The sequence below is a fragment of the Vicia villosa genome, linkage group LG3 (assembly GCF_029867415.1).
Source record: "Vicia villosa cultivar HV-30 ecotype Madison, WI linkage group LG3, Vvil1.0, whole genome shotgun sequence".
Lineage (NCBI taxonomy): Eukaryota > Viridiplantae > Streptophyta > Magnoliopsida > Fabales > Fabaceae > Vicia > Vicia villosa.
This window is the reverse complement of record NC_081182.1, coordinates 4,972,090-4,988,520: the sequence shown is the minus strand read 5'-3', so window position 1 is coordinate 4,988,520 and position 16,431 is coordinate 4,972,090. Positions and strand designations below refer to the sequence as shown.

Here is a 16,431-nt window from a genome sequence, read left to right as displayed (position 1 = left end):
TAAATTTATAGAAGAGGAGCTTTCAATTGTCATGGTAAGTAATACTTTTGAGTTTTGCATTACATATTTTACAAATTGAAGTTCATGCCTGGTGCCCCTGTATTGCCTAAACAAACAAGTTTTGAGTTGAGATGAAAGACATTCGGGGATAATAGGTAGGTCCTTCCAATTCTTCTCATATTTTTCAATTTCACTTTTCTGTAATAGGTAAAATTCCAAAAAAAAAAAAAAAAAAAGTTAATATATGTAGAGTAGAGTTATAAAAACAAATTAATAATCAAATCAAATTATCTATAAAATCAACCTCATGAATGATAAGATGTTGAAGCTTGGGACTTTGTTGAAGCATTATTAGTATCCAACTCCACTTCCGCTCCCCCATCCAACTTTTGTGAAAGTTAAATAATAGTTCCAATCGAGTTAGATTGTAAAAGATGGGGACTTGGACCATGACGTAGCGCAGTGTCTTCATAGTATTAGAAAACAATTACTTATATGTATAAAACATTTATTAGTAGCAATAAGTTTTAAAAAATTGTCCACAGCAGCAAAATTAGCTGCCATAAAACTGTATCATCATATTATTTTTATAGTAAAGAAAAAATTATAGTTAATTCACACTGCGACGGACTGCATTTGCTACATATGTATCCACTGAAATTGTCCTTTAGTTTAGATGACTGCAATTTTTTAAAACCTAACAAAAACCTTTATAGAAATAAAACAATACCTGCTTGACATTGAGAATGAGTTCCCGGGAAAAGGAGAAGAACGGAATAAGTTCCATGTCACAAACATTAGCCCTTACCAAATTGGGCAAACACTTATTCATTGCTTTGATTTCCTCTGATTGTGGTGGAATATATTGGCTCCCACGAACTACAATTGGATCATTCACATGCAATTCCTCTAGAACGGGTAAGGCTGAGAAAAAACTGAGCTTATATTTTTGATTTCTTAAAAAACAAATACGATACAAATGAAGAGTTTTGATAGAAGAAACATTTATTTGAGGAAGGTAATCGTGAATCACGACGTCCGTCAACTTGAGAACAGTAAGAGTCTTACAACTGAGTACGTTAGAAACTGATTCAACCATATCAAAATAGGCTCCCACCATGTCAAGTTCTAGGGTTTGAACTCCTCTCTGTGTTGCTGCTAAAATGAATTGGTTCAAAACTTTGGGTTCGTCATAAAAATATCTGTGCCGGGCTAATAGTATTGGCAATTTGATGTCTCGCGATTGCAAAACTGAACCTATAACATGGGATGGGGGAGTTTCCATGAAGTCAAGAGCGGGGACAGAGAGCCATATTAGTTTCCATCTCTTTGAGAGGATGCTTGTGCTGACTGCTAATTTGGTCGAAAGAAAAGAGAGAATGTGACAGAGAATTGGATCAGGAAGGTCGCTAATCCTATCGTTTTTTCTTCGAATCGATCGCTTAGATCTCTTAGCCATTGCCGTCGCTATATGTCAAAAGGAGAAGGAGATACTAGGGCTATTTTATGGACCAGGAATTAGGTCACAATAATGCTGTGCAAGCAATTTGTAGGTTATGTTCAAATATTTATATCACTAGACCGTGTTAAATATTACTACCTCCGTTCCTTTTTATAAGAGACAAGTCAATTTTTAGGTTCATTGAATAACTAATGTATTTGGTCTCTTTATAGACTAGATACATTGATTATTCAATGAATCTAAAAAGTGAATTTTCTCTTATAAAAAGTATTTAAAATAAGAGTGACTAATGAAGGGAATTTTATAAAAGAAGTGATTTAATTATAAAATATTTATTTTAAAAATTATATAATATACAATAAACTTATAAATATAAACTATTGAATTTTTTTAATTAAATTTTTAAAACATTGAGGTTTATGGCTTTTGATTTTGCATAGCAAACAAGTTTAGGTTTATTTTGTCTGTTGTAATTGTCATGCAGCTTCACTGGTTACCCATGATAATCCACGTATTTTAAAAGAGGAGGGAGTTTATAGCTTGACCTTAAAAAGTAACAATGACTAAATGAGAAGAAAACATGAGCTTTTCATTAGCCAAAGGAGCAAAAGAAGCAAACATATGTTTATAAAATAGATGTAACCTTAAAATTGAATATTTGTATTTTATCTTAAAAGTTAGGCAAAATATTCTTTTTGTCCCGTAAATTTATCTCAAGATTCATTTTGGTCTATTAACTTAAGAATGTTCATATTTGTCCCTTAACTCTTCAAAATGCTTCATTTTAATTATTTTTGTCTAATTAGCGACAGAAAAACTCAGAAATCGGTTGCTAAATTCGTCGCTAATTAGACTAAAAGGACTACAATGAAATGTTTTGAAGACTTAAAGGATCAATATGAACATTTTTTAAGTTAAGGGACCAAAATGAATCTTGAGGTAAACCTACGTGACCAAAAAGGGTATTTTGCCTAAAAGTTATTAATTTACGAATATCAATAATTTATGAGAATATCTTACCCCACCCCACGAGTCTCTTATGCATCATGCGAGTTGTCTAAATTGTCCTCTGCTTCCGTAGATGTATCTTCGGAAGCACCTTTTTTTGTTTAAAGTTGTTTTGTTCCGTAGATGCAAATACAGAATGTTTCGTAGATGCATCTAGAGAACAATTTGATGTTAAACTCGCGACAGACTCTTCTCCCCCCTCATTCTTCACTTTTCTCTTTTCAAAACTCTCCTAACCTCAAAAATCAAACTTCCACAAAAGTTGTTTTTTTCTCTCGAGTTTAGCCTTTAAAGTCAACATCAACTATCAACACATTCCAACAACTTCAAAACTCAATTTAGTCGGTAAGTTTTCGAGTTATTTTAGAGTATTTCTCGTAATAGAGTTTGAATATATTTTAGGTGTAGAAATCTATAGTTACTTTTAGAAACATAGTTTAGAGACAATGTAAGTATTGTTTGATCTGTAAAATAGACGATCAAGCCACCAAAATGGGGTTTTTAACCCTCGACAACATTGACCAGACGCTATTGTTGCATTTTAGAGGTTTCAGAATGTTTCGTAGATACATTTACAGAATATATGAAACGTTAGGTCATTCCGTAGATGCACCTACGGAAGAAATCCATCTTTTTGAAATGTAAGGTAATTCTGTAGGTGCATCTACGGAATAATAAATGTTTTTTTTCTTTTCTTGTTATAACCTAACTCAATTTTATTTGTAATATAATACAGACATTATGATCGACCATCCAGACCCCATTATATCTAGGAGGACTACACAGCATGTATCCGTGCGGCGTGAACCAATGTAGGTAGTGTCACATGTGACTGATGGAGCTGCCGTTCCAGCAGATGTACCTGCTACACCCGTTTCAGGAGGGCCTTCTCCATCCGTTCTAGTTGAGGGGTCTTCCCCATCTACTACTTTATCACGGAGGCCTCAGAATGAAGGTGAGGGTACCTCACAGACGCCCTCTGCCCACAGACGTCGTCGGGGCAGTTCTTATACTCATGTGCCAGTGGCGGCCGATGTTGGATCCCCGATGCCAGCTCCTGAGCTGCACGTGAATGATGTTGTTGAGGAGCCTGCCTTCTACCCGAGGGTCTTATAGATGTATCCATGTTGACAGGGTATGCAGATCATTTAGCCAGACATATATGGGACGGGGAGGTAAATTTCATAGAATTTACTTATTAATTATTTCTGGTTAATTATTTATAACTTTGCTTATTATTAACAATTTTTTTTGGAAAATTTTAGGATAGGGATCCTTCGAAGTTCTACAACCATGGCCGGAAGATTGCTGCTCTTGCGCATTCTACTAAGCAATGGTTACATGATGTCCTCATATAGCTTTTGGGCCGAGAGACCTCTGTCATTTCGGGTTCCAGACGATACATAATGGGATGCTGATGACATTTGCAGAGAGGTGGCATCCAGAGACTTCGTTATTTCATCTTTCTCATGGCGAGGTTACCATCACTCTTGAAGACGTCACATGCCTCATGCATATACCTATCAGGGGTATCCTCTTTGGTCATGGTAGGCTGACGAAGGAGGAAGCGAGGGAGATGCTGATTGAGGAGCTAGGGGTTGATCTTAAGGACGCGCTTGAGGAGGTGGAGAGGACCTGCGGGGCACATGTGAGGTTTCACTTCTTGACGCGACAATACAAGGCTGAGCTCCTTACGGCACATGCTGGTGCTGGTGACGAGGCAGAGGTGGATATACACAGGCAGCGGGTGCTGAGATGTTACTTCCTATTTTTGTTAGGCATCCAGTTATTTGTGGACACGAGCTCGTCGTACACATACGTCGTTTACCTGAGGTACTTATCAGATACCGCACGTGTCCATAAGTACAACTGGGGAGCGGCTACACTGGCGTACAACTACCATAGACTCATAGAGGGATGCTTTAGGAAGGCAAGGATTGTGGCTAGCAGCTGTACCCTTTTATAGGTAACAATCTTATATCCTTCTACTTTTTCTCATAGTTTATTATATATTTGTGATAATATGTTTGATCCCCGTGTTTTATTTTCCAGGGTTGAATATTACAACACTTCCCTAACATTATTGAATGGGGAGAGGTGCGTGAGTACACTGAGGCCACTAGGTGCCAGATTCTTACAGGCGTTATCTTGACCGCATGGCGGCCGAAAACGTCCGATACGAATGCTATGTTGATCACCATGAGACGGTTCCGTGGGATGACATCACCTTATATGACAGAATGTCCCGTATGTACATCTACAGAACACTCTGTTTTTAACATGTTCCGTAGATGTACCCACGAAAGATTTGTTGAACTAAAATAATTTGAATCTTTCAAACGTTACTGTGTTTTCAACGCTTACGTTGATGTACCTTCGGAAAAAAACCAATTTTTTAAAAAAAATGTGCTTCCGGATGTGCATCTACGGAAGTAGGGGGCATAATTGAAATTTCACCAAGGGACTGAAAGAATCAAAGGGTGTAATGAAATATCCTCTAATTTATTTACCGTATAAATAAATATTATCGTTAAAAATTTACATTCAATTAACATATATTCATTGATTTATTCACCTATCTTTTAAAAAATGATACTTTTTATTAAAAATATTTAAAAGTGGATATTAAGTTAACAACTAAACTATAAAAATAGCACATGGACAAGTGACACTACACATTGTTTAGATTATATAATTTTTTTAAGGTATTGTAGGCGAAAAATCTCCTAAAATGTGTGTCCAATTGATTTAGCACTGCTGTGTGTCCAATATCTCTGCTAAACATTAGATTTTGGTCTCAAAAGAAATTGATCCCAAGTACTTTGGGGTGAGACAGAGGTGGATCTAGACATTATATATTGGCGTGACTAAACATGAAAGAAAGTATGAATTAAATTATATTAAAAATAAGAAATAATATTGTTTAATGAAACACATTTTATGATGAAAATCGTCTACTATCCATTTCTTGAAAATGAACTAAAATATCATCATTGTTAATTGTTCCAAGAACATCTCTTTCCATAAAAGTTACAAGACGGTCATTTAACCATTGTTAATTGTGCGGGACTGAATTGTCAAACAGATTCCATTTCGTGTCTTCCGCCCATTGCAGCGGACAGACAATTGCTACGGAACCAGATTCAGTTAGACAGCGCTTAGTCGATAGATTCATGACCACCGACAATATAGAAAGCCTGTTTCTTTGGCCGTATAAGACCTGACCAGTAGGGTTAGTTTTTCATTCTTGGTTCATCTAATCTTTGTTTCTTTTGCGTAGAAAAATTTTCATATAAACTTTTGTTTTAATTTATAGAGCACACTGGTTGTTGCTTGCTATCAACTCTATAAAAGAAGTGGTATATTTTCTGAATTCGGTAGATGGTGAGTGGACCAATTATCCGGCTATGAAGTCAATGATTGATAGGTAAGTGAGATCGTTCTAAATATTCGTGTATATTTAAATATTTAATTATTTGTGAGATTGATCTAAATATATCCTTTTATATTTTTGTTAGATTAATACAAATGTTCCGAAGTCAAAGAGACGCACAGGTATCCCGGACTAAATCAAACAACATTACTTGGATCAAAGTGCAGGTACATTAATTTTCACAATTTTGCTTATAATAGTTATGCTACTTGATAAAACAAGACAACTATAAAATCTTATTTGTTTTTCTATGTAGTGTCCGCAACAGCGAAACAGTTATGATTGCGGATACTTTGTTTTGAGATTTTTGAAAGAAATCCTTCAAACGAATCAATTAGAGATTCCAATCACGGTATGGATTTATAACTTAGGATAATTTCTTATAACTTATTACATTTAACTAAATCATTCATATTATGTTTTTGTTATGTAGTACTTTGATGACTTCTATGCTGCTTCTTACACGAGACTTAAGTTGGAAGAAATCAAAGAGGAATTGTGTCAATTTTATATTCAGCAACTATTCATATAGGTATGAATACATTATTGTGTGAAAAGTTTTATGAATACATTACTGTGTGACAGATTTTGATAATGACTTTGTGTTTGAGTTTCTTTGGTGGATGTTGGTTCATTTTGCTTAATATTAATTGACAATGATGACGTTATTATATGAATCAAGTTTGTTGTTTGCTGAATAAGAGTGCTGAACTTTGTTTTTGTTGTTGTTGAGTTTGATTCTTAAATAAGTGGTGCCGATAGTTTGATTTGAGACTGGATTGATGACACATTACATTGGTGGATTGAGTTGCAAATCACATGAAATTGTTGCTAATAATATTGTTGATGTTTCTGCAAAGTTAGTTTAATTGACCGTGTTGTTCTGTTCATACTTTGCAGGATCATAGGACTGTGCGCTCGTCGGATTTTGAGAATTTCGGGCTTATATTCTGATTTAGTTATTGTTAGAGATGATTTAGTTATATGTATCTGTTGTAAACATGTGAATTGAACTATAATGGTGTATATATTTTATTTTGGATTATAATGGTATTATATTGGTATATAATGGTATATAATGTCCTACCTATGGTTGAAAATATTACAGATTGAAAATATATTACAGGTTCTGATGAATAAATATAGGTTGAAAATATTACGGGTTGAAAATATATTACAGGTCGAAAATATTACAGGTTGAAAATAAATATAAATTACAGGTCGAACTGGGAGGCTTAAATTACAGGTTGCACTTTAAAATACTGCGTTTAGCAACGACAGCGCTTTCAAAAAGGTTCTTAAAGGCCTACCTACGAAAGCGCTTTCTAACTAAAAGCGCTGCCTAAGATAAAAAAAGCATAAAAGATTAAAAAAAAAAGCACAACCTACGAAAGCGCTTTCTGGATAAAGAGTTGCTATAGGGTATGCTACGAGAGCGCTTTTTTGGATAAAAGAGCTGCTATAGGGGATGCTACGAGAGCGCTTTTTTGGATAAAAGAGCTGCTATAGGGGATGCTACGAGAGCGCTTTTCTATAAAAAGGGCTGCTATAGGGGATGCTACGAGAGCGCTTTTCTGGAAAAAACGGTGCTATAGGGGATGCTACGAGAGCGTTTTTCTAGAAATAGCGCTGCTATAGGGGATGCTACGAGAGCGCTTTTGGCGTATTAAAAAGCGTTGTCTTTACCTACGGCAGCGCTGGCTATGGCAGCGCTTTTAAGCGCTCTAATAGCCCAAAAAAACGCTGTAAAAGCTTCTGTTTGGCATAGTGGTTATTTATTATTCTTGTAACACTTGCAAACTAGTTTGAAGAGAAAGTAAAAGAATAGCAGTTATAACCAATCTTTGGTGTTCTTCTTGTCTTCCCTAATTCCTTATTATACTTTGTTCTTGACATCGTTTTTCACAACAGAATCCTTGGCGACTTCATTCATAGTTAACGGCGAACGAATATTTGCAACTGCAATGGCTACTGTGCCTTGCATTTTGATTGAACCTTTTTGAGCCAAGTCAAATAGTCTTTGTTACCTAGAGTTGGCATGGGTCGAAAACTATAGTATTGGGGTCCATAAACTTCAAATTGAAAGGTCCATTTTCAAAAGCGGACTGAGTTGCAGGAGTGAAACAAGGAAAGTATTTTTAAACTTTTTTAGGTTGCGTCTTTGCATTTGGATATGGCCTATGAAAGGCATAAAGTATCTCATCAACAACAAAAGGGATGAGCATTTGTTGTTGCCATTTTTTCACTTTGGATTCTTCGGTAGAGGGTGGTTGAGGAATAACGTTGAGACCTTCTTCCTTTGTAAGCGCAAAGGATGCAGGGTTGTCACCGATATTCACCTGGGTTTGAGAAGTCGTCATGCTAATATGGAAAAGATACAATAACTCAACGGATATGTGTTAGTTGAGTTAAAAGAATATAATTTTTTTTAGTCGAAGAATGTAAATTCTTGACGATAACATTTATTTATATTCATAAATTAGTATTAATAAATCTAAAACTTTTTAAATAAAAAATAGAAATATCCAATTTTAAGGTTACATCTATTTTATAAAATATGTTTGCTTCTTTTCCACGGCGAATAAAAAGCTCGTGTTATCATTGTTAATTTTTAAGGAGGTATATAAGCAAAATGTATCTCATGGATAAACCTAAACAACTTGTTATACAAAATCAAAAGCCATAAACCACAATGTTTTAAAGATTTATTTAAGTTTTTTTCGACTTAACCAATTAGTAAGAGATTTTTTTTTCTTACAAGTTATCTATAATATAAGAAAGGAAATTGTTTTGAAAAAGTCAATTTTAACCTTACTTTTTTTTTTTTGCCAAATCATCAATTTGAGGGTAAAATGTGTCTAACTTAACCAGGTCTCAACCAAATGTCAGTTTTGGTTACATGCTAAACATACTTTACCACAATTTTGTATTGTAGTCATTATTATAATATTTTTTAACTAAATAATGATTGGATGGCAAATAGATTTTTTATTGCATGTTCACTTGTCTCAATGAAGAAAAAAATGATTCCCAATGCATACTCCCATGTCTCATTTTCTCTAAACCCCTCTCTCTCTCTTTCTTTCTTTCTTCATCTCTCTTATCTCTTTCATCTTTTCTTCCTGCAAACAAACCTAACAGGGTTTTGTTTCATTTTATGTTCTGAATCTATACTTCAATTTTTTTCAACTTTCTTCATCAATTTTTCTCTTTGCTATGAACCTAATTTGAAATTCATCTTCATTTTCTCACTCTCATTTTTGTTGCAAATAAATTGACATCTATCTTGCAAACAAAAATAAAAAGCATGGATATGAAACTGAAATATCAAGGAGAATCATATTACCAAGCTTTCTTAAAATAGGTAATTTATTGTTTTCACTTCATTTCATCTTTACAAATTTAGGGGTTTTATCTTGATTGATAGAAAATAAGATTATTTACAAATCCATGTTTACAAATTTCTGAGTTTATATTTTCATTATTTTTTACAAATATCCTATAACATTCATTTTGCTATTTTTTATTCTCAAATGTATTGACTTTCTTTATTTAGATATTTAAACAATAATTTCGAGTCTTTTACAATATTTAGATTTTCTTATTTTACTTATCAGATTTATTTTGTTTGCCTTATATAATGGATTTCCTTATTTAATGAATTTTAGGTTCATTTTTCCTTTGGTTTTCATTATCCTGGGTGTCTTATAAGTTCTTTTTTGATGCTTAGCAACTTGAATGAATAATACATTTTAATTTGTTGAGAAAAAATATTTCTGAAAAAAAAAATTAAGAAACCCTGTAAGATCTAATTTGATGCTCTTTTAAAGAAATATTTGATGTTCTTTCTAAATAATATATTTTATTTAGAAACCCTATATTTTATTTAGAAACCCTGTAAGTTCTAATTTGATGCTCTTTTATTTAGAAATATTTGATGTTCTTTTAAAGAAAATAAATATCTTAAAATATTTGATGTTATTTTATTTAGGTACAATCTTAATTACTTATTTGTTTTAATATGAATGTGCAGCAAAGTTACTTCATTAATATGTTCCAAAAAAAACTACTTCAATATATTCTTTGTTTTATTTATTTCTAATTTATCTATTCTCTCTAATCTCATTTATTTTGTTTTGAGATACTGACTTCAAATTTAGTTTTTCTTATGTGTCTATTCTTTTGAGATAATTCAAGACACTTTTGAAGGATAGAAAAACACTTAGAAAGGGGGGGGGGTTTGAATAAGTGTAGCTTTAAAAACTTGACCGATAAAAATAAATTGCACAGTTATTTTTATCCTGGTTCGTTGTTAACTAAACTACTCTAGTCCACCCCCGCAGAGATGATTTACCTCAACTGAGGATTTAATCCACTAATCGCACGGATTACAATGGTTCTCCACTTAGTCAGCAACTAAGTCTTCCAGAGTCTTCTGATCACACACTGATCACTCCAGGAACAACTGCTTAGATACCCTCTAAGACTTTCTAGAGTATTCTGATCCACACGATCACTCTAGTTACAACCTGCTTAGATAACCTCTAAGACTTCCTAGAGTATTCTGATCCACACGATCACTCTAGTTCCTTACAACTTAATGTAATCTATTCTAAGAGTATTACAAATGCTTCTTAAAAGCTATAATCACAAACTGTGATATTTCTCTTAACGTTTAAGCTTAATCTCACTAATATATTACAACAGCAATGTAGTGAGCTTTGATGAAAATGAAGATTCTGAGCTTTGAATAGAACAGAGTTTCAGCAAGTTAATATGAGTTGTTTTTGTTCAGAATCGTTAACCTTGCTTCTCATCAGAACTTCATATATATAGGCGTTGGAGAAGATGACCGTTGAGTGCATTTAATGCTTTGCGTGTTCCGTACAGCATCGCATTTAATGTTATACGCTTTTGTCAACTACCTCGAGCCTTGTTCACGCTGTGTCTACTGACGTTGCCTTTAATAGCTTCTAACGTTCCTTTTGTCAGTCAGCGTAGCCTGCCACATGTACTTCCTTCTGATCTGATGTTTGTGAATACAACGTTTGAATATCATCAGAGTCAAACAGCTTGGTGCAAAGCATCTTCTGATCTTCTGACCTTGAAGTGCTTCTTAGCGTGATACCATCAGAACTTCAGTGCTTCTGATCTCATGTTCTTCTGATGCTTCCATAGACCCATGTTCTGATTCTGCTTCGACCATCTTCTGATGTCTTGCCAGACCATGTTCTGATGTTGCATGCTGAACCCTTTGAGACAAAGCTTCTGAGCGCTGAATTATGCATACTCTTTATATATTTCCTGAAAAGGCAATTGCATTGGATTAGAGTACCATATTATCTTAAGCAAAATTCATATTATTGTTATCATCAAAACTAAGATAATTGATCAGAACAAATCTTGTTCTAACAATCTCCCCCTTTTTGATGATGACAAAAACATATATAAATGATATGAATTTGCGATCAGAAAGAGCAGACGGCAAAAGACAAATTACACAGCTATAGCATAAGCATGTGAATATGTCTCCCCCTGAGATTAACAATCTCCCCCTGAGATAAATAATCTCCCCCTGAAATAAATACTCGAAGAACTTTAATAAAAGACTTCCCTGATTATTTCGGTAGAGACGATCACATAAGCTTCTGTCTTCAGAGAATTCATAGCTTCTGACTTCTGCTTCCGTTGGACAGCTTCAGAACTTGAATTTCTTTAGATCCCTAGAACACTCATAGCTTCTGATTCCTGCTTCTATTTAGGACAGCTTCAGAACTTGAATTTCTTTGATCTTCAGAACATTCACAGCTTCTGATTTCTGCTTCCCTCGGATATTTTCAGAGCTTTGAATTTCTACCAACATCACTTCATGCTAGATTTGTATCAGAACATTATTGAATGTACCAGAGCATCATCAGAGCATCTCTACATCCTGAAATGTTACAGAACAAAAACTAAACGACAAAAGTCAGCATGAACGAGTCAGAACATAAAATGTATATTAGAACACATGATATGTATCAGAGCCATATAGGCTAAAATAATGTATCAGAGCAAATAGAATTTTGTCAGTGCAAATAGACAAATTTTGGATCAAATTCTATTATCAGAAATTCTGATCATTCTTCTTTCTTGCTTCTGATTTCTGAAGCTTGACAGCACTCAGCTTGCTTCAGTTTCCATAAGCTTATTCTTTTTACAGAATAACGCTTCTTATGGTTTTGCTTCTTGTGTTTGCTTTGAAGATTTTCTTCACTTCTTTATACCTGCAAAACACTTAAACCATATAGAACTTGCAGTTCTTGTTAGTAAAAGCAACTGATTAAATCAAATCATTTATCACATATTTCTCCCCCTTTTTGTCATACCATCAAAAAACAGAAAAGATTCAGAGACAAACAAAAAGAAACACACGGAGGAAGAAGATGATTTCATTGAAGTTCAAACATCAGGTACAGAAGTACATGAAGATAAGTAAGATCAGATGCACAAAAAACAGATGCAACGAAAAGAAAGAAACAACACAGACTCAATCTAAGATGGCCCTAGCCTTGACAGGATCTTGGCCAGCATCTCTTGAACCTCATTGTTGTGTCCATCTTGCCTCACCATGAAAGTTCTAAACTCAGCATTGAGTGAGCTTTGCTCATCCTGTCTCTTCTGAATTTCTTCCAGAGTCCTTGCAAGACGAGAAGATTTATCAGAAGAAGCTTCACCGCTTTCAACCACAGGAAAAGCAACTTGATCTGTAGCTTCCATGGATAGATCATTTGCAGGGATTTCCTCAACAGGATCTGATTCAGCAACATGATCTTCAACATCTGCTTCTTGCATAGAAGCATCTCCATATTCTGCAGCAGGAATTTTCGAGTCTCCATTCTCAAGTGCCTGAAGAATGGCAGCTAGATTCCTGGGAGCAGAAGGACCTTCAACTTCTGGTGGGTCAACAACTTCTGGAATGACCAAGCTTGGGTCTTTCTCAGAAGGGTTTTCCCTCAGATAGTTAAAGAGAGTCTTGAAGTCTCCGAGCAGAACAGGATAATCAGGAATAAAGATAACAATATCCCTGCATGAATTTGCTTCCATTTCAGCAGCTAGTCTTAATTGTTCCATCTCATCCAAGAAGGGCTTCTCTTCCAACAGATGTCTTCCTTTGAGACTAGCAAACCAGAAGTCTTCATAATTCCTCAGAATTCCACGAGGCCGTGGGGCAGCAGCTACACAGGCTTCCTGAAGTTCTAAAAACAGAGCATCTGATTCTCTGCGAAAGATCCTCCAGAAGTTCCGCATAGCAACATCATTCAATCCAGAACTTTCAGCAATTCTGAGAATATCAAAGATACTTCTGAGATTCCTCTTTATTTTTTCAAAAACTATACCAATAGGGTATACAGGGCGGAATTTTATTTGGGTTTTTGAAAAGGCAGGGTTGGAAGTGAAGTACGGATGAGGTTCTCTATCCAACCTATAAGAAGATTCTGCTTCAGTATCAGAATCTAACACTACCACTTCAGCTTCAGGACGAGGCTTGGGAGTGTAGTTGCAATCACGGAGCAGTTGCTCATGTGATGCAGAGGTTGGAAGAGGAGAATCACAAAGGTTGTTTTGAGAGGTGGAGGGAGTATGTTCAAAGGTGGCATTGGGATAAGGTTGAGATGGAAAGAGAGTTTGAAGGGGTGGTATATCCAGAACAGGATCGATGGTAGGTGGAGAGGAAGGAATGGTTATAGGAGAAGATGGAGGTGTAAGAACATGGACAAAAACAGGTGATTCTGATGTGGCTTTTTCTGGTTCAGGTGTAGGGACAACCTCTATTGGTGCAACTTCTGAACGGACAGCAGGAGCAAAATCAGGTTCAGAAATGCAAATACCTTTGGAACTTCTCAGAAAAGCTTTGGCCACATCCTCAGTCTTCTTTTGCTTCTTACTCTTCGGCTCTTCAATAATCTTTGCTTTGCCGCTAGAGATTTCTTTCCTTCTGACATATGCCAGAACTTCTGATTGATTCTCAGCCTCTTGAGAGACATTTTCTTCATCAGACTCTTGAAGAATCATCTTCCTTTTTCTTGTCTTCTTCTTCTCAACAGCTTCTTTCCCTTTCTTCTCAAACTCATCAGAGACAGACTTAGCAACCTTTGCAATGACCTCTTTAGAAACATCTTGTTTCTTAGAGACAGCAGAAGGATAATCATGCTTTCTTTTAGTCCTTTCTTCCTTCTTCTTATTTATTTTCATTGGAGCACCCTTCTCTTGATTTTTGAGATATTTATTTTCTTCTTGTGATAACAGATACCTAGTTCTGACTACAGGTACCTCACAGTTGAAGAAAGTTTCAAACTCAGCAAGAACAGGTGCTCTTCTGATTCTTGTATCAGCAAGAGGTTGGGGAGTCTTACTGATAGCCTTAATTACTTTCATCTTCTTCAAAGTGAATGCATTCAGACAAGCCCCAGATGTGACAACAAGGTCTTTCACAATACCTTCAGATTCCAAGCTTTCAAGAATCTTTGAATGCACCAAAATATTTGAAATAATCCTTCCAAAAGGAATGATTGTTCCACCTTTTTCTCTGAAAGCGTTTCTGGAATCCTTTACTGCTTTCCACAAATGGTTGAAGATAATGTAGATCGCATCAACCTTCTTCTTAGTGGCAATGCAATAAAGAATATACCTTTGCTCATTATTGATGAAATCCGAGGCATGTGTTCCTTTCCTATGGTAGAAACACCCAAGAAGGATCTTTGTCCAGATTTTGTAGACATCTCTCAAATCCTTGACGCTTTTTGTTTCCTTGACATTTGGATAGAGAGTGGATAGAACATCTTCCCAATCTGCCCTTTTATCAATCTCAAAAGCCCCTTCAGGGTTTTTCAGATCAAACATCACTCTTAGGATGTTTTCAGTAATAACAACAAACTTTCCATGGACGAAAGAAAGTATTGATTTTGGAGCAACCACAGCATGTGCCCAGAACTCCTTGACAAGATCCGGATAAACTGGGCCAACGAACTCAGCAAACAACGAGGTCCATCCTTGAAAGATGATGTCTTCTTTAAGATGAAATTCATGTTCTTCAAGGTTGTCAAAATCAACAATAAGTTCACATAGAACTTCTAATTTGTCCTTGGGAATAGAGCATGCAACAACAGGAGTAAGTTGCAAAATTTCTTCTTGGAGATGGTGAGGAACAGATGTATTAACATTTTTGGATGAGAAGGCAGCCATGGATGCGGGATGAACAAAAAACGAACAAGAAAAGAAAACTGGGTTTTCGATTAGGGTTTTAGAAAACGGCTAAGAACTTTTCAAACGAGGGAATGCAGGAAGAAAGAGAGAAAAGGGAGCGAAAAAGATATATGATATGATTTGAAAAGAATATAAGAAGACGAATATAAAATAGAGAATGAAAAAGAATAAATAACCAAAATGAATAGTTTCAGAATCAAAAGAAATCATTTTCATTAAATGACGAGTGACATTAGGAGAGATAGCATGGTAAATGAAATGATTTAATACAGTTACCTAGGTCGGCGTCTTTTCAACTGCACGCTTCGTACTGATCGTAGAGACACGTGTTCATCATCAGATAATGGATGACAGGTGTGAAGTATTCAATAGGCTTTACGCCTTCTGATTCCGATCACTGCTTCTGAATTGATCAAGTTTCTCTTCTGGAAACACTTCTTCTGAAGTGTGCTGATGTAAATCTGAATGATCTTCTGATCCATTCCTTCTGATATACACAGCTTCTGGAGATTCACTTCTTTGTTCTGCAGCTTCTGATAAGACAAAGCTGTATCTGCAGAAATTCTTAAGCTGCTTTGTTTCATCAGAAACAGGTTTATCATCAAACCAGATATTTATTGATTCGTCCACAATCAATGTTTCAATATTGTATATTCTGTAGCATATAGAGCATTCAGAATAATCAAGAACGAAACACCATTGCTTTAGAAACAAACAAAACAGATGGTTCCAAGACTAATAAACTTTCTTTTCTGATCTCCTACAAACATAGTTTCTTCAACAGATTTAAGTACCAGAACTTGGAAGACAGTCCTTCTTCCCTTCAAGTGTTGAGACCAACTTGAGTCCAGGTGACATGACATTTTGACTTTTATCTTCTTTGTTGCCAAGAGAATCTGCAAAAGAAATAGTCTTTTTCTTTGGTACCCACATCTTCTTGGGTCCTTTCTTGTTAGTTCTCCTCAAGTTCTGATTGAACTTGGGTTTAACATTGTAAGCAATAGGAGGAACAACATGATAATTCTTAATGTGAGTTTCATGATATTTCCTAGGTTGTGTCACATGCTTTTTGGTGTGTGTAATGTGAAAACTTTGAGCATGTGAAGTGTGCCTAATATCATGTGAGTGGCCATACTTGAACTGATCATACAATGGCTTGTATGTGATTTTCATTTTATCAACAGGTTCAAGTTTGTATGGGGTTTCACCCTCAAAACCAATGCTGACTCTTTTGTTTCCAGACACAGCATATATCATAGAAGCTAGCTGACTTCTGCCAATA

The 16,431-nt window shown here is 35.3% G+C and overlaps 2 protein-coding genes across 2 annotated transcripts; one reads left to right on the top strand and one right to left on the bottom strand.

Annotated features, from left to right (window-relative positions):
- Window positions 1-615: 615 nt before the first annotated feature.
- LOC131657452 (FBD-associated F-box protein At5g38590-like) lies at window positions 616-1,522 on the bottom strand. The gene is made up of 2 exons (XM_058926849.1): window positions 731-1,522; window positions 616-639 (listed from the first exon to the last, which is right to left on the bottom strand). The coding sequence occupies exons 1-2, from the start codon at window positions 1,457-1,459 to the stop codon at window positions 616-618; spliced, it is 753 nt and encodes a 250-aa protein (XP_058782832.1). The 5' UTR covers window positions 1,460-1,522.
- A 2,365-nt stretch (window positions 1,523-3,887) lies between these two features.
- Window positions 3,888-4,436, top strand: LOC131657451 (protein MAIN-LIKE 1-like). The gene has a single exon (XM_058926847.1). It carries the CDS (start codon window positions 3,888-3,890, stop codon window positions 4,434-4,436), a length of 549 nt encoding a protein of 182 aa, XP_058782830.1.
- Window positions 4,437-16,431: the final 11,995 nt, after the last annotated feature.

Bases quoted from the DNA above. Each gene is read 5' to 3' on its own strand.
- LOC131657452 (XM_058926849.1), bottom strand. From the start codon at position 1,459: ATGGCTAAGAGATCTAAGCGATCGATTCGAAGAAAAAACGATAGGATT. The intron at 640-730 runs GTATTGTTTTAT...ATACATATGTAG, and splicing joins TCATTCTCAATGTCAAGCAG to CAAATGCAGTCCGTCGCAGT.
- LOC131657451 (XM_058926847.1), top strand. From the start codon at position 3,888: ATGACATTTGCAGAGAGGTGGCATCCAGAGACTTCGTTATTTCATCTT.